At 43.7% G+C, this 23,752-nt stretch overlaps 1 protein-coding gene across 1 annotated transcript in view; it reads right to left on the reverse strand.

Annotated features, from left to right (window-relative positions):
* The window catches only part of LOC144766762 (ubiquitin carboxyl-terminal hydrolase CYLD-like), a 172,831-nt gene that overhangs the window by 81,268 nt on the left and 67,811 nt on the right, over positions 1-23,752 (reverse strand). The window contains exon 3 of the mRNA XM_078650506.1: positions 7,575-7,713. Within this exon, the coding sequence (XP_078506632.1) occupies positions 7,575-7,713 (139 nt within the window). The remainder of the gene's footprint in view (positions 1-7,574; positions 7,714-23,752) is intronic.

Raw genomic sequence — 23,752 nt, forward strand, 5'->3', positions numbered from 1 at the left:
GGGTGCTCAATTAGCTACATGTCATTTGAACTTAGCATAAAAGATCTACACAAAGAGCTCCACATGGATCCACATTAACTATTACACTCAACGAGTACCAGGTACCCATAATGAAGCACGCCACTTCGGTGGCTGCGGGTCTCCGTAGCCTAACAAAGGGAAGCTCCTGTATTAGGTGCTTCTGTCTATATGGTATATAGCCATGACCAGTTTGTAAATGATAAGCAGATATAGTTATGGAACGTTATCATTTTTCGTATTTGCTTCAGGCTTTGAGGTGATGTATGATGAACTGATCTATGGCCACTGATGGAAGTACCCTTTCAAGCATTCTCTGCATCCTTCAATGGACAACTTTTCACTTCCAACCTGGTCTAATAGTCACACAATCAATGTGTGTAACATGTTACACACAAAGCACAGAGTACACAAACCTGTGAGGGACTGAATGACTTATACAGGTAAACTACATTCCTACTATGGGTAAAGTTATAAAGGTTCATGCCCAGGTACAAGAATTATTTCACAGCCGTACGATATGAGGGATGAGTGGAAACATGAACCTGTGTGCTGTGTGATATGTATCAAAATTTTGTATTCAAGATAGTTCTGAATTCGTTTTTTTTTTCACTGAGGTAACATGCCAATGTTCATTAAGTGTGTGGGCCTTCTTTATAACATACTGCTATGTCTGTGTCAAGATCTGAGCAAAAGATTACCAGAGGCCTCATGTGCCCTCTGCTTGCATTGTCAGGCAGCATATTCTAAGTTATTCCATTCTCTCACATGCTGAGCCTGAACCACCCTGGTGTCCTCGCGCTTGCAGCTACCCAGAAGAGTGTTCTGTGAGCTCTCGCGAGTGTTGGGCAAGGATGACCACGAGAATACAGAATGCAGTGCTGGTTGAAAGATGTTAAATTTGGGCTTCATCTGTTTACCATATGTAAGCCATGATTCTCAGAAAAGTGATGTGGATAAGCCTTATAACCAGCCATCTCCATGTTGGTGGCTTGCCCATATGATTTGACAAGAAGTTCCCAATTCGGAATGTGGCAGATTGTTTCTTATGATGTCAGTTTCTCTTAATACCAATATATAAGGAAGCATTTCCAAAAGTAGGGTGCGTCACAAAACATTCGTTCCCCTTATATTTCTTCGCATTCAACGCCTCTTTGCATCATTTATGTCTCTGCTCTTTGCTCCTTGTAGTTAGAACTTTCTTCTGGATTCTACTTCTAGGTACCACTGCAAAGCTCCTTTCTCCTTCATGATGCCAGCAGGTGTGTGGTGCTTTGCTACTCTCCTCGGTACCAATTATCACCTTCAATCAAGACCCACACTATTGTTAAAGTTTTTTTTTACCCATTGTGTTTTTACCTCCTAACTGGGACCCTATTAAGAAGACGCTTGTCAGTTTCACGTATACTGATCTCTGCAGGTTTGCACCGTTAATGCTCACCGTCCAGCCCTTGGCGCATAAAGAGTAAATGCCTGTGCATATGCCACGCTATAGTTGTAAACAAAGAATCTTTTATGACAGGTTAGTACGAGAGAATGCTACACCGATGTTGTAATGCATCACAGCTGATTCATGAACTGATGATATTCGAGATAGGTCTGGTTCTCAGCTGCTGCCTTAAAGGTAATTATAGTTCTAATCAACATATCCTTCTTCGAGTGATTATTTACTATATACTCTTGCGTGTTCAATCCTCACCTACTTCTGGTTACTCTCATGTGCTGGTATGAGTAATCAGAACCCTGCCACCTATTCATTAGTAGTTCTTCATACATCACCAACTAATTACAACCTTTTACTACAATAATATGAGCGCTTGACTCCTAAACAGTGATTACCATGAAACCAATAAAAAGGTCAAATGCCATTACCAGATTAGGGAAATGTTAATTTCAGATTGCAAGTTAGAATCACTTTAAAGAGGCTCGTCCATACATACAGTTCTTTTTAATGAGATTTAAACTCATTGCACTGGGATAAAAACACTTGTGCGATGGTCCTGGTTAAATATCTCAGTGCACAGCATTTTGTACGAAACAATCACCATCTCGTACACCATATATGTTACTCTGCTGAGAGTAATAAATACTTAAGTTTTACATCCCACACTAAAGGTGTTAACTACAGCCCTCCCTCCCAGAGCCCTCCCACCCAGCAGTTATGGGTCAGAGCTGTAGGGGGGCCTTAAGTAAAGCAAGTAATGTACATCCATTATTGACCTGGGATAAGACCGGTAAGGCCATTAATATCTTTCAGAAAAAGGAGAGAGGAGCAGGAGCAGTAGCATAGTCTCCCCGAGAGTGCCCAAACAAGGCATAGCCTGTGCGCACACTTCCTGTGTCCTCATGGTCAAATTCATCTCTCTCTCCAGCTGATCAAGTTACAGAAAACTGCACTCCCTTTCCTTCCATGGTTGGCTTGTCTCACATTTGCTTCACTAGAGGGTGAATGTAGGCCAAAGCAATGAAGGTGCACCTCAGTAGAGAGAAGAAATATGTCGCACCGCAATTAATGCACTGGATGGCAGGCACCAGAAACCAAACATCAGCCAACATTTGAAAGAACACATTCAGTGGCAGCAGGCGCAGGTAAGCGCTGTGAGATGGTGTGGAGGGGGGAGTCTGCAGGCGACTTAATAGATAAAGTTAAATAAATAAATAAAACCTATTCCGTCATCTGTCGTCTCCACTCCCCGCCCCGTTCCACTGCCCCACCAAGCTTACCTGCACCGGCCTTAACTGAACACATTCCTTAGGCACACTGTTGCACTACAAGAGTCAGACATCCACAAGATACCTCAGTCTCATGCAAATACATCTCAGCCTTCATTAATGTCTGAAGAGCAATGTATAGCAAAACAATGTTTTAATAGTGAATAATTAAAAACAGCTATATGTACATAAGTGACAGTGGGAAGATAAGAACGTTTTTGGTGCTCAGGCGAAGGTGATACAATTGTGGAATACGTGTATCACAGTCTACAGAGTATGCCTGCAGCCCGTATTCTCCAAATTATTAGTATTTGAATCAGTCTTCATCATTTGTCGACAGCGTTTCAATCCACAAACATTACGGGATCCTCCTCAGGACTTGTGATATAGTCTGCCTGAGAAATGGAAAGGTAAAATGTATGGGTAGTATGAAGAGTTCTCAGTAAACACAGGATGGAGGTGCAGCAGGAGATATTTGTGAGCGGTTGCCAAACCAGATATGGGGCCACGAGAATTCATGTACTGGAAGAGCAGAATTCATGAATTCATGAATTCATGAATCCTGTGAATACCGAAAGTCTTAAAATTAGGATTTTTCCCAGTTTAGTAGTAGTAAAGTTAGGACACCTAACTTTAGGACTCCTAAATGCCTTCTGTGAATACCGAAAGTCTTAAAATTAGGATTTTTCTCAGTTTAGTAGCAGTAAAGTTAGGACTCCTAACTTTAGGACTCCTAAATGCCTTCTGTGAATACCGAAACCGGTCCTAGGATACTTGATTCCAGTCCAGGGAAGACATGGCTTGGCAGTTCGGGCTGGACTGTTCCCATGAGGCACAGGGTCAAGACTGATTTGCATATGGCCATGTTTGAACTGGGGTGGTGTGGTGAGCAAAATAACGATGGATTAAACCCAGATCTGTGACTGGGGGTGAATGTTATGCCATTGTGCAATATTCCGTCCATCAATTGTTGTTTTTGCATTTGAACGAGACCTGAGGCAGTTTGTATGGCACGGCAAGCGTAGCAGGGTAGCAATGGCAAGACTGTATTTGCCCATCGACCGAGGTGGATTAGCCATGCCTAATATGGAAAACTATCATTTAGCGGTGCATCTGCAGTGGGTGGTCCGCTGGATTAGCGGCCGGCATTTAACAGATACTTCCAGGCAGCGATCAGGTTACACTCGCCCCCAAGTCACGGCTATGTTCCACCGCGGTCGAAGGGGGGCAGACCCTACTCAGCTCCTGGCGTCCATTACGTACAAGTGCTTCCACCGGAGTCTAAAACTCACAAAGGGGACTACCCTATACGCCCTCTCCCTACCCATACTTGGCAAGCCAAGACAACATCGTGCAATCTCTGCTGCAGAGCTTGCTGACTGGGAGGATGCAGGACTGCCGACCCTGGGAGACTCATATCATGACAAGTACTTGATGCCATTCGACACGCTAGCTGAAGATAGTGGCCTACCCGAAGGCCAATTACTTATACGCCACGCTGATGCGGGCGCTGCGAGCATTGTGGGGAGACATGGCTCAAGAACCCACGACGCACCTCACAATCCAATACCTGCATGTGAAGGGCACTGGTTGGCATCTTACCAAATGTTTCGCTGAGTCACAACGCTCGCACTCAGCACATCCGCTGACACCGCCCAGACAACACTGGGAAGCAGGCCTCCAGAGGCAATGCACCCAACATGAATAGACGGCCATCCTAAAGGGACCCACCCATGTTCCAAGGAACGTCAGGTTCCGTTTAATATTTTGTCCTGCAAAGGGCTTATATGACGCCAGCTAAGATTAACCAATACTTTGGCTGTATAGATGCCAGGCGCCTTAGATGCAAACTGGTTGATGGAGACATGTTGCATATGCTGTGGGCCTGTATGTCTCTTACCTCTTATTGGGGAGCAGTCACAATGCACCTAGCACAATACACTGATCTTGCAGTGAAGTGCACATTGGAAATCTGCCTGTTGGGCTTATACCAGAGATCCAAGAGGCATAAATTGATTCCGCAGTTTATAACGCGTTGGGCCCAAGCAGAAAGTGTAGCGCTGCACCGTGAAGATGCCCTGGGGCTGCGCACACTCCCACTGGCAGCGACAAGGGATGTGATAATACTAGATCTCCGTAAATCTTGGCAAGATGACCTGGAACCGTTCTTAACTCCCCGTTTATTAGCACATCATCACATTCGGTGTACACTGTGCAACACACGAACAGAATGGCATGCATGTATTCACTATGTAAGTCAACTGTATTGTATGCTTTACTCCTGTAACGAATGAATAAGTGTGATAAGTGATAAAGTCTGTTAAATTGCATCAAACTCAAAACACAATAAACAAACATCAGTGTTATCACAACCTGGCTGCATGCCAATGACACTGCTTGGGCTGCTACCTACAACCTTCAAAACGGATTTCCTTTCTTTCATGTGTGCATGTCTGGTGGTAGGGGGTTGGTCGAGGGGGGTGACCGAGCTTCTACATTGATCTCCACACTTAACCAAATCCAGGGAAAGGAAGCTGAGGGGCACTGAGGGGCACTGAAAAACTATGAACTGCACTCTGGGGTGAGTGGGCAGGTAGACTGCGTGCCTCCATTGGCAAAGAAAAGACGACCACCAGAGCACTGAGAACATTCTTCACATATACGTTTGGTTTTAAAGTGCATACTAAGAGAAGCAGTAGATTAGATCGAGAGTGATGAATTAGGAGGGCCTACCAATAGGCTTGGCGCTGGGTGGAAAACTAACTATGCGGGACAAAAACAAAACACAGTGATTGGGAGAAGGGAACCGAGCTACTACTCTGTCACTTATGTCGCAAGAAAAAAGAAATGAAGGCATGGCAAGCCATGTTTGTCCCATCACCCACCACAGGCTGGGCCTGGGCTGCACATTACATATCAGTGGTTTTAAGAGCATGGAGAGAAGTCTAGGCCAGCACTGCAGACCATGTGGTAGCAAAGGAAACACTTAATAACACGACTATCTGATCTTGAAAAGACATTGACAAGTCCTTAGCTTTAGGGCTTTAATAACTATGTACAAAATAGGGAAGGACATAAATGACTTGAACTACAGGCGGTGATAAATTCTAGACTGGAAGCAACGCTCTACCAAAAGAACGTTGTGTATGAAAAAGTCTTTGAACCTGTTAGGAGGAAGAACCATAATGTTTGAAACATAAAGGAAGGCTTTGGATGGATTGGATGAATGACTTAAACCTATTTAGAGGAATGTTAAAAAGCGGATGAATCCCTCCTTATTGGAACCGAGAGAGCACATTGAGTTGGCAATAGAAGCATAAAGACCTCAAACAGACCTAGACATGTTCTGGTGATGATGTTCTACTTGTGTCAACAAGAGAGGAAGGGAAAGAGATAAACACTTCTACTCCCCTCGAGATAAATCATGAAATCAACAAAGGAGTGTATTTGCAAAAAGGGAAAAAGAAGAGCTAGCATGTATTATCATTCACAGTATAAGATTCCTGTGAAAGGAACCAACTTTAGGTTGTTCAGAAGGCCCTCACTCACCAACCTAGTTGGAGACACGCTTCATCATCGGGCCCCACCAGGAGTGGCCGAATGCCACCCTAGTGTGCTGCAACACCAGTTTACTGCGGAGCTGGTTAAGTGATTGGTGAAGGGTGAATTTAGTGTGTTAAAAATGTCCAGATTGTGTCAAAAAAATATTTTATTTGTTTTCCAATCGGGCATGAATAAAAAGGTGTAGGATAAAGGACTAAATTAAAAGTCCAGTTTTATCCCAGAGGTATGGTCAACATGTTTCTGCCTCTGTCTGAGCATTTAGTCAGGTTTTCATCAGGACCAATAAAGTATAGCGATGAACCCCTGCGGTATGGACGCTAAGGCCCACTCTGACCAGGAGTTACGAGTGTTAAAAAGATATTTAGAACACTGTGTGTAGATTCCGTCAAAGTTGGAGCGGAACTGAGTTTATTAAGAGGTACAAACAATCAATGCACCATGGGTCACGGGAGGGGGGGTGGTAGCGATTCGGCACACCGCCCTTTACGCTAGGCATCCGTTTGGAACCTGTATGATCCCTCTCTATACCGGACCCATTCTGAATAACCTAAAGTTGGTTCCTTTCACAGGAAACTTATACTGTGAATGATAATAGATGCTAGCTCTTCTTTTTAATTTGTTTGCAAATACCCTCCTTTGTTGATTTCCTGGTGATGATGTTGTCATAGCCACTAAAAGAGATCAGACTCTAACTTGTGGCCAGGCCCTGCATCCATCTCACCCTGATACCACCCCCTGTGCACAGAAGGTAGTGACTGTAGGGTAGCATGAATGATCATATTCTTTCAAACTTTACCACAGGACTGCGATTAATTTTGCTCAGTGAGTTGATTCTTTTCTAATAAGTACAGAGGTGTATATAGGGTGAATAATTGTTTTCAGCTAAACTCGAGTGGGACTTCTGTTATACTTGGGAAAGCAGCTTTTGAGGTGAGCTCAAGGAGGGGAGACGGTCATACGATAAAGGGCCTGTTAGGGTCAGGAACACGCAAGTTGCTTAGTATGAAAGACTTTGGGTAGAGTTCGCCGATTGAGGATTGAGTTGCAAAATCCCTCACACTCTCTTAGGTATAAACACCCACAACTCTATCAGATCGCTCCTGGTGGGTCACCCTTTTCTCCCTCTGCTCTGTATTGAGGCACCCTCAGGCACAAGTTGTCGCATTTTTATTGATTCATACCCCACGATGGGGCCAATATTATTGTCCAGAGTTGTGGAAACGAGTGAGGCACATCCACTGTCATTTATGCCCCTCAACTGACGGTACTTTGGCACCAACCTGAATAGAGTTGAGTCGAGGTAGCAGGAGTTGTAGTGTCCCTGGATTCCCTTCATCTGTCCCACCATTTTGTGCAGCGTTTCGCTCTCCGTGACGGGCGGGATGCCTTCACTGTTATCTTCTAACACAGATCTCATGTCTGGGGAAACAACAAAGAGGTGCATCAGCAAACTCGAGTACACACCAGCCCTTCTGTGGCAAACAGCAATGACTAAAACTCTTATGAAACCACTAGAGGTGGTTGTATGACGTTACAACGCATACTTTTACAACGCATGCTTTTACAACACATTTTTCACATCGCAACATCCCTTACAACGCATTCCGTTACTTCGCATGACACAACATCGCATTTTAAGAAACTGCCTTTACAACGCATTCCAAGACATCGCATACTACCTTTACAACGCATACCATTACAACGCATACCATTACATTGCATTTATGGTAAGTGTTGGATAGTATAGGGGTAAAAATTACTAGTCTAACTCCACGGGGTGCAACAGTAGGGTAAGTGTTGGATGGTGTAAGGGTAAAATGTACTATTCTAACTCCAGGGGGGTGCAACAGTAGGGTAAGTGTTGGCTAGTGTAAGGGTACTATGCGTTGTAATGGTATGCGTTGTAATGGTATGCGTTTTTAATGACTGCGTTGTAATGACATGCTTTGTAATGGTATGCGTTGTAGTGTCATGCGCTGTAATGGTTGCGTTGCAATGGCATGCGATGTAAGAGATGTTGCGATGTAATGACTGCGTTGTAATGGTAGTGCGATGTAAACGTTGCATTGTAAAGGTTGTTTCCCCAGATGTGTCCACCGTAAGATTTAATATGCCGTAGTTCAACAGACCTTTCGGTGTAACTGGCAAGTAACTTACTCTACTCCACCGCTATGTGCCCTACAAAAAACCAGGAGCGTAGCTTAGTAAGTGAGATTTAGGGATTGAAAATCTCAAATTCCCCAACTAAAAGAGCAGTGGGCCACAGGGGGAATTGATAGGATGGCCAAGGAGCAGAATCAGTGTTGATTTACAGAAGGTGGGTCTCTGGGGCTTATTTACAGTTTGGCAGACAGGTACTCTGTTGCAACAATAACAGAGTACCCTGTCAGACAAACTCTAGGTCCACCAGCCTGATTTTGAGTTGAGTGGATGGAAAGTTTTACACTGATGGACTACAATAAACTGCATCAGGGGTAAGTCATCCAGCTATCCGCCCTATCTAGAGTGGACGGTAGGATAGCTTTTGTTTACTGTCCTTTCCTGGCAGGTACACTGGCAGGTACAGTGAGAGTCTGTAAAAGAACAAAGGTGATCCTGTTTCATTAAAGAAAACTCCCTCCGTGTGTGGGTCATTCGTTTTTTTTCCAGAAACAAAATCCCACTTTGAAGTTTGCTTTTGAAAAATAAAAAACTTTAGCGAAGTTTTACGGCTGACCATCAAGTTTGACAGAGTCGCCCGTCAAACATTTCCTACATTGACAGAAAGCAATGTAAAGGCGATTCCTGCCAATGTAAGGAAATGTCTGTGGGACCAGTGGACATCTCTAAATTTGGTGGGCGGAGTGAATGCAGGTTAATGGATCAACAGTCCTTTGCCAGTCTGTCTGCCTTTACTCCGGCGGCAAAACCCTAAATCAGGCCCTCTGTGTACATTGACACGATGGGCAAAAACCATGGTTTCTAATGCTACCTCCAGTGATTGCCAGTAGTCAGACTATTTACAAGCATTCGTCCCATCGCTTTTTGGGTGTTTGATTTCCAGTAATATACCTGGAAAACACAGGCTGACACTGCTTTCCAAGCCTACTACTGCCAATATTTGTGAATTTAAAAAAAAAGTAGTAAATCTGCATCCATTCAAGGAGCACTTCTATGGGTGCAGATCTACTACTTGTTTTGTAAACTAAGGGTATATTTAAGTTCCTGATCCAAAAAATTAACATGATGAAATCTCTTACGGAAATCAAGATGATGAGAAAAAAACACGCAGACATAGCAGATCCGACTTAGGTCCACATACCCAACTACTAAGTCAAGAATGCATTTATTTGGGGGCTGTCACACTACAAACTCCACTCCCCGAAGCTACACCTCGGCAAAGACGTGAAACCTGCGACTGAGTCTGCGCCAGCATTGCTAGCCTCTCACACTCATAAGTCTGACATGTATCACTGCCATGTTGAAAGTTTCATGTACTGACTTCTGACTGACTCTGCCACAGCCCTGTGGGTCTTTTATTTCACTTTCCCATTTCTTATGGCAATTAGAACAGCCACTAATCACACAAACCAATGCAGTAAACGTGATTGCTAGTTCCTGACATTGGCACAGAGTGGTTACCCAAGGCTGTTGTTTTCACTGTTTAGTGCAGGTATTCTGTCACACGTGAGCAGTGCTACTATTCAATTAACAATTAACACTGATTGGTGCTCCTATTCATCCACTGTATCTTTTCCACCCTTGTGATAAACACAGGGCTTTAAGTAGGCCAGTCTCTCTGGTTTTCAGGCCCCCTAGTAATTAGAAATGGGACCTATATACATGTTTGTAACTTTAATGGTAATATAATGTTCGATTTCTGAACAATTAATGTAAAAAACTTTAAGGTAATCCCTGACACCAATATTCTTTCTGTTTATATTTCACATTTTACTTGATCGTGCATTCTCTAGGGGTGTTAGCTATTTCCAGGAAGTTGTGCTTTTGTATTTTTTTCATGTAGCATATTATTCTTGTATCGGGCATACTTTGAACTGAGCCGCCTTCAGGTCTTTATAACAGGCCATGACTGAGAACTCTGGAGTTGAGGCTGAAGGTACTGCGAGTCTGTTACAGTGTCTGCAAGTGGGTCAAAAAGGTGTTCAGGATGCACGATCATGCAATCCTTGGCCTCTCGGCAGTGCTCACAGAGCAATGGCCACGTATTCCAGGTGCATTTGTGATTTTGTGCAAACGTGTGTGGTGGTGATACAGGGTAGTCAAAACATTGACAAGGTGAAAGCAAAAGAAAATACAATTCTTACAGGTGAGTGGGTACCTTGTGACATTGGGGTGGTGAAGTGAAAGAAATGCGAGGAAGTGTATTCAGAAGAGAGTGAAAAGAGAATGCTGAAGAGAAAATAGATTAGGTGCAAGATATGCAGGTGGAGGAGATGTGGAGAGAAAAACGACATATGTCTAACATGGAGTGAACATGACTGCAGTGATTGAGGCACTCTGAAGAGCACTAACCCTTCCACATGTCTAGATAATGTTTATATTATGGTATAGCAATTTCAGAATTGAAACCTTTTCAATATTACTTATTTTACAACAACATCACTGCTGTTGCTCATTTATCTTAAATACATAACAAACAAAGCCAATAGGCCTAACTGACTTTAGGTGTATGTCACTTGTTGTGTTATATATCTGGATGTAATAGAAGAAAGCACAGAGATGAACCAAAATACTGGTCAGGTGGCACACTATGGAGTTCACAGAAATATTGTGTATGTACTTAATCCACATCCTTACTTACATAGGCCAGGCCCTTAAAGAGACCCTGCACTTTTTTCATCCCACTTAAAGCCCTGGATAAACGTATGTAGTACTTTAGCTCGTTTTAGATACAGTGGGAGGAAGGCCCCATTGCCTAAATTCTGAAATAAATATATTTTGGGCCTCGCTAAGCCCAGTATGCCTTTAACTCTCAAAGACTAGTGTAGACATTGAAGAATGTGGTGAGGCTTGTATGTTGCTGAGAAAGGACCCAAAAGACACACAATTGATGGACGAAATGCAGACCAAATCAAAGCATTCACCCCCAGTCAAGAGATCTGGGTTAAATCCATCATCCTAGGACCGGTTTAGGGGTTTCACCCCTCTTCAGCCAGGATAGCTTGATTCCAGTGGCACAGTGAGTCCAGGACCCATGTTTTGGCATACCTGGCGCACTAAGGGCGAGAAAGCAAAAGATACATAATTTATGGACGGAATGCAGACCAAATCAAAGCATTCACCCCCAGTTAAGAGATCTGGGATAAATCCATCATTCTTTTGCTCACGATGCCACCCCAGTTTAGACCTGGCCATATGCAAATCAGTCCTGACCCTGTGCCTCATGGGAACAGTCCAGCCTGAACTGCCTAGCCAGGTCCTCCTTGGACCGGAAACAAGTATCCTAAGACCGGTTTCGGGGTTTCACCCCTCTTCAGCCAGGATAGCTTGATTCCAGTGGCACAGTGAGCCCAGGACCCACGTCTGGGCATACCTGGTGCACTAAGGGCGAGAAAGCAAAAGACACACAATTGAAGGACGGAATGCAGACCAAATCAAAGCGTTCACCCCCAGTCAAGAGATTTGGGTTAAATCCATCATTCTTTTGCGCACGATGCCACCCCGGTTTAGACCTGGCCATATGCAAATCAGTCTTGACGATTTGCCTCATGGGAACAATCCAGCCTGAACTGCCAAGCCAGGTCCTCCCTGGACCGGAAATAAGCATCCTAGACCGGTTTCGGGGTGTCACCCCTCTTCAGCCAGGATAGCTTGATTCCAGTGGCACAGTGAGCCCAGGAACCACGTCTGGGCATACCTGGCGCACTTAAGGCAGAAAGCAAAAGACACACAATTGATGGACAGAATGCAGACCAAATCAAAGCATTCACCCCCAATCAAGAGATCTGAGTTTAAATCCATCATTCTGCTGGTCACCATGCTACCCCAGTTTAGACCTGGCCATATGCAAATCAGTCTTGACCCTGTGCCTCATGGGAACAGTCCAGCCTGAACTGCCAAGCCAGGTCCTTCCTGGACCGGAGATAAGCATCCTAGGACCGGATTCGGGGTGTCACCCCTCTTCAGCCAGGATAGCTTCATTCCAGTGGCACAGTGAGCCCAGGACACACGTTTGGGCATACCTGGCGCACTAAGGGCGAGAAAGCAAAAGACACACAATTGATGGACAGAATGCAGACCAAATCAAAGCATTCACCCCCAGTCAATAGATTTGGGTTAAATCCATCATTCTTTTGCTCACCATGCCACCCCAGTTTAGACCTGGCCATATGCAAATCAGTCTTGACCCTGTGCCTCATGGGAACAGTCCAGCCCGAACTGCCAAGCCAGGTCCTCCCTGAACCGGAAACAAGCATCTTAGCACCGGTTTCGGCGTTTCACCCCTCTTCAGCTGAGAAAGGACCCACCTGCCCTCGTGATATACTGGCTTGCGTCTGTGCATGTCTGTTTATGGTGCAGGTGAAGGGATTGGTAATACGGTGGAGGAATGAATGGAGGCTGTAATTGGTGAAATGATGATGCATGGAGGTAAGTAATCAGGTGCTATTATTTATTAACAATAAATTACAGGAGTTGAAACACATTAATTTAGTTTTTCTCCCACTTTAGAGTGGGTTATTGTAATTGTAATGTAATTGTATTTATATAGCGCTTACTATCCCTTATAAGGTGTCAAAGCACTTTTCGGTGAGTAGCATGCTACTCCAGAACCCAAAAAGGATTAGTGGTGGGTTAGTATAGGGAAATATTTGTTGAATTGAGTGATGGACATGTGAGTCTGTTAGTTGTATTGAATAGGACAATGGAGGGATGGAAGAGGGAAGAATCTAGAAAGTGTTATTTGGGAGATCATAGTAGTAAGACCCCTGACGAAGGGTCAAAATGCTTTTTGGTGAGTAGCTCGCTGTCCGGAACCCAAAGAGGATTAATGGTGGGTTAGTATGAGGAAATAGTGGTTTATACAGAAGACACGGTTTCCAAAGTGTTAATGTCTAACCGTTGTAGGTTGCAAATCACCCCGAGGGGAGATCCTGGTATATCATCTTATTGGTGTAAATATCTGAACGCACCGCATCTTTACAGCTAATTTTCTACTTTCATTTTTCTTGGGCACTGGGAGGCAGATAAATGCAAGCAATGTTTTACAGAAAAGAGCTTTATTTATTTTTTGTGAAAAAAATGAAGTGTGGAGGCGCTATGCTCCCATGAGTAAGTGGCCAACTGCTTATATGATGAAAGTGCTCTGCCGTGTTAGAGGAGCACTTTGGTTATCATTACCTCTCCAGAACAGTGGAAAAATAAAAATATGGGGGCTTATTTATGGGCCCAGGCTTCACTTTTGCGCCACCGTTGCGTCACTTTTTGTGAAGCACCAGTGGTGTAAAAAATGTGCCATGTTGCGTCATATTTACAAAGTGACACATCTAGGTAGATGCGTTACTTTGTAAACCCCTGAGCCTCATTATACCTACTTTAAGTATAATGTATGCAGGGGGGGCATTCCGACGCAACAAAGAGTAGTAGAAGTGATGCAGTGAAATCCATGAGATTTCACTGCGCCACTTCTAGGACACAAATGCGTCAATATCTTACGCCTGCTTCATGGCAAGCGTAAGACTGATGCAGGCACATTTAACATGGGACTGGCCCATGTGTAATGACCCATTGCTGGAGTTGCGTCACTTTTCCGACAAACTCCAGCAATGCTTAATTTTTGCGCCTATAAATACTGATGTATCTGTAACTCCTTGTGACACGATGAGTCATACATACTTTAAATATGACACATCATTGGTGTCGCAAAGCGGGCGCAGTGAAAACTGTTGCATCACTGTTTTCTCGCAGCTGTGCGTCACTTTTCATAAATGAGGGCCATGGTGTGTGAACTGCCATGGGACGGAGAGGGAGTGTCTCTTCTGCTCAATAGTGTGGAGGACCATCCCTATATGTTCCAAATAATCCTCTGTATTGGTTTTTGGGGGTCCGATCTAAGAAGGTTCCTTGACTTCCCCACATCGGGTCTAGCTTATCCACGCACGTGGGGTCAATAATAAAATAAGGGGGGAGGATCCAAGCAGGCATCCGAAATGGCCGCATAGTCGCTCGGCTCCGCGAGCCCTTTCTCCACACACGTTTATCCTGCCACATATCCTGACCCACGGAGGTATACTTTGATCAAGGAAAGACAACGAGCACTTACTGTTTGCTCCCGGAGCTCCTGCATGCCGCCGATCCCGGGAATTCTCCCCGACTGCCTTGCGGCCCACGCGCTGGTGAGACCGGGGCGTTGGCTAGGCGGGGCCTCCGGCCGCAACTGCAACGCCAGCGACCGTTGATGGCGGAGGGGGGCCTTGCCGGTGAGAGCCGCTAATCTGGAAGACCGCTGCCCGCGGTGCGGCCCCGAACCATTTTCCGGTGGCCCCTGAGGGGCGGTGTGGTGGCGAGGACTCGGAGGGGGCGATTGGCTCCTGCCCCCTCCCCAACTCTTGTTGCCCGGGTATGGCCAGAGATCGCCCCCGACATAGGCGGGCGGATCCCGGGGTCCGGCGGGACCTTTAGCCTTCTGGTGGCTCCCCTTTCTGGACCCTGTCCCACAATCCGTTTGACCTAGGGACGCAACTTGCGGTGCCCTCGTAGTGAGGCCTGGTCCCTGAATATGTGAGGAGGGACGGTGTTGATAGGACTAAGATGGTGGCTGGTGCCCTTCTTCACGGCTCACGTACAGATCGGGCGGATGTTACAGAGATGGGGCCGAGATGCCTGCAAAGCGCGACAGTATTCGCACCCCGAGACGTGTTGGCTGCCATAACAGTTTTACACGAAACCATTGATTGCCACGCCCATGATCTAGGTGTACGGCTTGACGCCATTGTTGTTTCGCTGTCTGTGGAGGCCGCGGTTCTACTACAGGGGTTGGCCAATGAACTTGATATTGCCATCATGGAGGAGCTCCTGGATCTTCGAGTGCCCTCTGGGACGTTTGCAGATTGGTCTCCTGTGCCCGTGCGACCCGTCTCGACCGCTCGTATGGCTATATCCCTGGTACGCATCTCCGGCTGGTGGTTGGAGGTGGAGCGTCGCTTTCCTTTTTGGACTGGCCTGGATGTATCACGGCAGTGGCCGGACTGTTTGACTTACATCTCCTGGGTGTTGCTACTCCTTGCCAGCTTTGGGAAGTTCATGGGACCGGCGTTGTTATTGCCTGATCTTCATTATCTACATTGGGATGGATTTAGATTCTTATGGGTTTTTCTGGCCTCGTCCCTTCCGGACCCGTTCATTTTGTTTGGACCTTCAAGACTGTGCCTCACATTGATTTCTGAGAGGACTTCGGGCAGTATCATCGTCAGACGGGGTCAGGGTTGAGATGGCTTACTGCTTATCTGCTCTATTACTGTTAAACGATGCGGTGGGTGTATTCGACTGATATTTCTTTGTTTTTATGCTCGGGATTTGCCAATTTCCTTGTGTTATTGCTTCCTTCGTGGGATTTCTGTAGTGTTGGGGTAATGGGAGGGGCCGGGCGGCGCGATGTGAGCCCTCCTCCGCTTATATTTTCTTTTCTTTTTCCTCTTCCCTTTCCTATCTTTCTATATTTCGGGTTCTCTAGGGCGACAGGCACGCGGCTGGGGGGTAGGCCATGGCCTTCTGCGGGTGTGCATTGTGGGGGTTGCGGGTTGGGTGTTAGATTAGTATTTGTTTCTATGGCCCTTTAGTCTTTTTCTCTTTTCTGTGTCGTCGTTGCCCCTGTTCTTGCGGGGTGTTTGAAGCGGAAGGGTGGGGTTTCGACTCGTTGCATGATGGGATTGTGTTTACACTTCTCCTGCCATTTGCATTTTATCCCCTGATGGGAGCCCTCCCCTGTATTGTCATTGGTTTTACTATCCTGATTTGTATACTATCGCGAGACTGGGAGTAACTGTGCGGCAATTTTTGTTTAGTTCTTTACTTGAAAATGAACCTTTTCCATCCTGACTCGAGCTGCTGTACTCACTTCCCACTTCTGTACTGTTTTGATATTACCTTCTGCTCTGAACTGTTGCCACTATACGTAATGCTTGCAATGTTTGATTTTTCTAGCGGCCGGCCGTGATGGTTGTAGGCCCGTCCTTGTAAACGTATTTGCTACCAATAAAGGTTAAAAAAAAAAAGAAAAAATTATAATAATAATAAAATAAGTATAAGGCCTGTGTATCATCTTTCCTGGTTTGTCAGGTGGTCCACCGGAAGGGGGTGGGCTTATGTTAGACTGGTTTTGTTTGTGTGTGATATCTTTGAAAAGTTCTGTTTTAAGCTGCCCCAACAGGAGAATGTTGGCTCCCGTTTTGAAAGTTGCAAAAGCGGCATTTCAGATTTTCACTTCGACTTGGACTCCTAGTGATCTGCCAAAAGAAGGGCTCATTATTAGGGGCCTAGAGTTGCCCCTTTAACTCTGCTCCATTGAGTTACAGGTATAGGGGGCAGAATTAATGGAATTACAGGTGGGAGTGCAACAAATGTCCCGTAGCCCCCCGGAATGTGGTGGCACCCCTACCCCTTACATTTTAGAGGGAGGGCACCACAGCCCTAGGAAACCTGCAGTGAAATTAAATTAACTAAAAACACATCTAAGTAGCTGAAGATGGTGTTGCTTCACATAGCCGATTGAGACAAAGTGGATTAGTAGCAGAGCTTGCCTTTCTAGGCCTTAGGCAGGGGTGAGATCCCCCTTAGAGATGTATGAAACCTCTTAGTGATGGAGTGAATTAAACTTGAATCTGCAGTTTCCACCCTGCAGTCCGGGAAGGCAGGCCTGATAGGCTGGGTGAACAGAGATACATTGCAGGATGAGGACCACTGCATCCAAAGCTAGCACCTAGCTTTCTTTATCACTTGATTTCAGTTTGCTTTCCCTGTACTCTGCGCTGAGCAGAGCATTCTGTAAAGCCAATATTTTGTGCTGTCAGACATCCCATTACTCTCCCCCCCCCCCCCAACAGAGGTGAGCTAAGTGGACCACTGGTGTGTGGTCCACTGTTGATGGCCCACTGTTGATGGCAGGGAGAGGATATGAGGACCTCCTCACGATACCTTGCTGAGGGGCCCCTTAAGACTTTGAAATCCCATTGATAACAGTTAGAACTCTGAAGTTTCCCATAAAATGAGGAATTACAGGAAAGGAGTTGTGTGGCCTATAAGTTAGTGACCTTGCTTTGATTAAATTTATTTTTCTAAAAGATGTATGTGTGTATGATGCAGATGTACAGTGAGACTATTGTTCTTCTGTTTTGTCACCACGCTATTGTATGGATGTTCCAGTTCCTTCAGCATCAACTGGCCACCATGACAGCCATTGCGGACAAATATATGGGAACAACCGCCATACTCTAACTGCCAGCCAGCATCTTTATGACTTCAAAGGGCACCTGAAAGAGGGAAATTAACAGTGGTAATTGGAAATTAAGGGATATGCACAGATCTGCAGGGGAGCACTCCTAGGCTGTCCCAGAAATTCTGGCAATGATTAGGAACTTCAAAATAAATATTTGCTCAATTTGCTGTGTAGGTCTAGAAGTCTAGTCAACTTTAAGTTATATGTCGCTATTACGAATGAGACAATATCACTCTGTGATAATATCGATCCATTGACCAACTGCTTTGCATTGTAAGGTAAGTATATTTGACTAATCTGAGCTCCACCGACACTTACCTTGTGAGATAAGTGTAAGTTGAATTAAGGAAGTGATTATATACTCTTACCTTTCAATGTCGCGATACAGTGATATAGTGGATAAAATTGCTGTGTATTTGCAGTTAAACTGTGCTGTCTACTCCTATGTGGTGCTGACGTGCATTGCGGAAGATTGGCCTTTTACAATATCTAACACCCTGCTATCTAACAGGTGTGATTCTGGCTTTCACCATGAGGTTATAGTATCTTCATGTTCTATATCACATGTGATACACTTACCCCCAATCAACTTCACAGCGTAAAAATGACAGTTTTTGTTATGCTCAAGGAGGTGAGTAAAAAGTTTTAGGCATGGCGGAAAAAATGTATAATATGAATGTTCTGTGTACTGGAATGTTCATTTAGGAATCTTTTTTTTCTTCAAACCGATAGACTAAGTAGAATGCCTTTTGACTCTGACATTCGAAGAGAGTTCGCCCTGGGGATTATATAGCATACACCTGAGTGTATTTCACAGTGTGTACACATCTCGAGGTTCCCTTACCTCAGTGAACTGCATCACCCTCAGCCTATGTATCTGCCATGAATAATGCACTACTAAGTTATTCAAAAGATACAATCAGATGTACAGAAAGTGAGTGGACTTCGGGTCAGCCAATGACTTTCATGTCATTTTCATGGTGTGTCATTGCTTGCATAGGCTGTCTGTTGAGGTCATGGCATATCACGGATGGTTAGAATGTCTCATTAGTGTTCCTGATAGGTTGGACAATGCGGCGCAAAGTAGTATTTACAGGTCTAACAGAACAACATGATGTGTAGGTTGTAGTTGCAAGCCAGTGCCTCTTGTTGTTTAGATGCTTAATCCGATAATAAACACCCAGTCCAGTGAACTAATTGCACGTGTGCATTCATTGTTTTACTTACTGCCATGAAAACAATTTCTTGGATTAATGGCTTTCCTTGGTCACAAAGTCAAACCACAGGCACATATAGGCTTTCTTAAAGATGCAACTAAAATACTGACCCTTCATTAAAAGTATCTACTATACAATATCTTGTTGATTATGTTTAATACATACAACATTGACAAATCAGACATAGGGCCTGATTTAGCGTTTGGCAGATGGGATACTCCGTCACAAACATACCAAATATCCTGTTAGTCGTTTTACAAGTACATTATATGATATGGAACCTACAATATGGAGGACAGGATATCTAAATCAGGACCTTTGTAATAACACTCTACCAGTATTTAAAGACCCATGCTGGTGGTGTAATTTGCACTTGATAGTAGGCAAATAACCCTTGTAACTCTAACTCCTTTGCTCAACCTAAATATTTCAAATATGGTATCAGGCCGATAGGTAGGATGCCGGCGGTCAAGGATAGATCTGACACATTCATGGGTCTACCCATGACACAAGACGGGCTCTTCCCCAAGCTATCATTCATCAGAGGCTCCTTTGCATATCTTGATTTTTGTAGCCTAGCAAAAAAGAGAAGTTACAAATGTAATTTACTAACCAACCCATGTAACCGAATAAATGTATGACCTAACTGAAGTAACCAATGAAATTCACTGAACAGCTGTAGTTGTTTCTCACAAATCTGCATCACCGTGGTCATAATGCATACATTCTCAGAAATAAGGATGGACCCCATTTTGATTTACACCCAGATAATGAATCAAATGCCCTGCGTTGTTGCTGAGTCTGTCCCTGCATATGCATTTAAAAGGCCATGTTTAGCATCAATGCCAGCATACAGATGCATGTCTCATGGCCATGAAATCAGTAAGCTTGCTATGGTCTCTTGAACACTGGATTTGTTCAAGACAACCCTGCTTCAAGTCCTCTGTATAATGCTATCCCTAACATGACTTCTAAAGGTGTGCCTATGATTGTATTACTAATAGCTTGTTTATTTATTGCAGTACTTTTTTGATCCACACTTATCCCAACTGCCATAATAGTGTTCCTCTGGATTATGTATTTTGAGTGGCGGCTCCTCGACGGAGTGCTGCGGGGCAGTGGGCGGGGCAGGGCAGGATGCGGGGGTAGTAAACTCCGCCATATGACCGTACGGAGTTATGTTATTGGTGATTTGTAACGCGCACGGCTACTCAGAAGAGTGTCCCGGCGCGACCCAGCAAAGAGAACCATAAATAAAACAAATTACATTGCGCACGCTGCATCCCCATTTGGCGTTGCAGTGCGAGCAATCAAATTTGTTTTATTTATTTATTTATTTACTCAACTCTTTAGGACCGTATGCCGGAGTTTACTACCCCCGCCTCTCCCCTGCCTCTCCCCCGCCCCACCGCCCGCAGCACTCCCTCAAGGAGCCTCCACTGTGTATTTTCTTTAAACCTTCAAAATAGCGTTCTCAGGAGGGACCTCTTGCAGTGTCAAGCTTGCCTGGCCAGTTGAAGAACATGTACTTTTGAATATCGAGTCCAAGAATATCATGGCACACTAACATTGCGGACAAAACATTGAGTGACAAAATATCGAAAGGTGAATGCACAGAGGGAAGTATAGATGTAATATTCTTAACTCCACATCTAAGTACATTGGCATTGTTTATGTTGTGAAGGTACATAGATGTGAAGTTAGGTATAGAAAATCTACACATATCTTTCAGTATTTGGTCCCTTGAAATTTTAGCCCTGATGGTAGTGTTCCACGATGTCCTGGACTTAATATTTAGGAGCCACACCAGATACAGCACGTGCATCCCAATTCTCTCCTTTCCCAAAGTTTTCTGAGGCAGGTTCAGACACTGCTTCACAGACCTGTCAAGTGAGACTGCCTCCATCTGTTCACCAGTTCTATCTTTTCGTAAGTAACAACTGCTGCAATTTACTTGGGGTTTTGCATTTTCTCTCTGTGTGGCACTTGCAATCCATCATTTTTTTCTTGTCTAGTCTTTTCTCTTACTATTATGCTTAGCACTCTGGTTTTGAACAACGATCTTTGTTCAAGTGGCAAATTACAGGATCTAAACTATACAGTTATTTGGTCTATTCCATAGAAATCTAAATACCCGTGTATGTTGAGAACCTCATACAGGTGACTAGACTATCAAAGATCAAAAATACAATCAGACCACCATATAAATGTTCAGAGGGAGTAATCAGATTTGAAAAATTACAAATCACTACAGTACACTCTAGATACAGAGCACTAAACGGAAGGTTGGTAGAAGACTAGCCACTGGCACCAACCTACCACGCCCCAGTGGCCTCCATCATCATAGACTATACATTTGTAGATTATTTTTATTTACACCTATGTAAAGGATATGTAATTATACGAAGGTCAGAGAGTGATCATGATCCGCAAAGATTAGTTATGAATATCAGGCATGATTGGTGGAAGGGACAAATAATGGCAAACAATGATAGAATGATTTTGGTTAATGGAAAAAAGCTTATCTGGAACAAGAGCTTAAAGAATAAGGCATCTAACCTAGGGGGGACTATGTTTTCAGACATCCAAAAAGCAGTTTTGCAACCGGTAGCCGGGGACGATTGGATGATGAACACCCAGCAATCCATTTTAAAGCATATACCATTGATCTTGAGTACTCAGTTAAGAACACCACGATTATATACTCTTCTTTGAACTGAAGCGAAGCAACTAACAGAATCAAAGAGAGTATATCGTAAGATGGTGCGGCATGCGCTAAAATCCCCAAAGTCTAAGGATCTCTAAGATTGCAAAAATTAAAGAGGGAATTTAAGAACAGAACAAAAAATAAAGTGCGATAGTGAGGACAACGCTTATGCAAAATTATTTCATGCTATTTCTACCCGAAATGAACAAGCTTATTGGACTATGGTAGGATATGGTACAACTTCGTATAAACATACAGACAACTTATTTATCCCTAGTGATGAATAGGGAACCCACATTAATACTTTGTAAATATAAAAAAACAGCTGCCAATATATACCGTTAAAAAATGTTGGAACATACCCCGTTATTACGAAGGATGAAATATCTAACCTAATAAAAGCTCTTATCAATATAGAGCTGCCAGACCAAATGATATACCAATAGACCTGATCAAACTAAATATAATTTATTGGAGCTCACTGTTAGAACAGCTGTTCTCGCAAGTAATTAAGTTAGGGAAAGTTCCATCTTTCTGGAAGGGGGTAATTGCACATCCAATATACAAACAAGGGCTCAAAGTTCAACCGGCTACAGATTAATTGCATTATTGGATTTTGATAGGAAACTGTTTGCTAAGCACCTTCAAAATAAATTAAGGCTGTGGGTGAAGGACAAAGCACTAATTCCTATAACTCAAACAGGGGTTCGCTCAGGATGCTCAACACTTAATAACATTTTAACATTGACCTTACGAGGGAAAAAAAACATGTATACAGAGAACAACATTACATGCCTGTTTCGGGGACTATTCCACAGCATTCAACAAAGTTAATTGGCAAAAGCTATGGAGCAAACTTATAGCATGGGATATAGATTGTAACCTTTTGAACCTCACCATTAAACTACACTCCGATACTTTGATACAGGGAAAACTATCGACCAACAACACATTATCACCTACATTTTGTCCTGAAAACGGCCTTAGACAAGGATGTATCCCAGCCACACTATTATATTCCTTATACATTGCTGACCTAAATATGTTGTTAAAGGCTGACTAGGGTATTCCTCCAAAATTAGGAGGTACAAAAATAACATATCTGGCATATGCGGATGACTTAGTGATCCTGGCCCAGACAACGAAAGGACTACAAAATCAACTCAAACAGCTACATTTGTACAATATGGAGAATGGGCTAACTGTCAATCTGTCCAAAACAAAAATTATGACCTTGGGATGTCACACAATAGCTAGGGAGTGGGTACTAGGAGAATCATCAATTGAAGTAGTAAACCACTATGATTACCTTGGAGTGACCTTTGATAATAAGTTATCTTGGGCAAGTCACCAGGCCAATAGGAAATTGAAGGCACCAGCGATTCCTAGGTCGGTGCTGAGATTCATGAATATGTTTGGAGGAAAAGCGATTAATGCATCACTCAGCCCTACAAATGAAACTGGTTCCATATTTATTGTACGCATCCCCGGTATCAAGCAACAAGGCCATCTCCAATTTTGATTAAACATTTTTGGAAATGTGTATTGCATCTACGGTAGGCAACTCCTCACTATATTATGAGACTCGAATTAAGCCTAAAATCTTTAGTAACACTCCATTAAAGAGGCACTGTGAACTTTTAGATACTGTTTTTGACTCAGAGAAGACAGCGCAATAACAGCGATGATAACATTTTTAGATCAGGGCTATAAAGCACTATTTTAATGATTGTACATTATATCTCCACATAGATGGGGAAATGATAAAACCACTCAAAAGATTATTGGGTCTCCTTTTTGGGGCAATTGTTGGTTGCATAAAATTGAGGATTTGTTTGCACTTTGCACATTTAGGCACATTTGCACTCTATTAATAGCGAAAGGTAATATCACTGTGGTAAAGATTGTAGTAAATACAGCTGTTGTACATCAAACAATGTGACCAATGCTGTCAATAGTATAGTGGGAAGATTTTATGAATTAGCTAAATGTGTAAATAATCGTTGATGTTCGAAGTCAAACAGATTTTTTTTCTTTTTTTTAAAGATGTATCGATATGTCAGATTTGAATGTGTTTATTTGTAGAATATCTTGTTAAAAAAT

Source organism: Lissotriton helveticus, chromosome 7, assembly GCF_964261635.1.
Source record: "Lissotriton helveticus chromosome 7, aLisHel1.1, whole genome shotgun sequence".
Taxonomy (NCBI): Eukaryota; Metazoa; Chordata; class Amphibia; order Caudata; family Salamandridae; genus Lissotriton; species Lissotriton helveticus.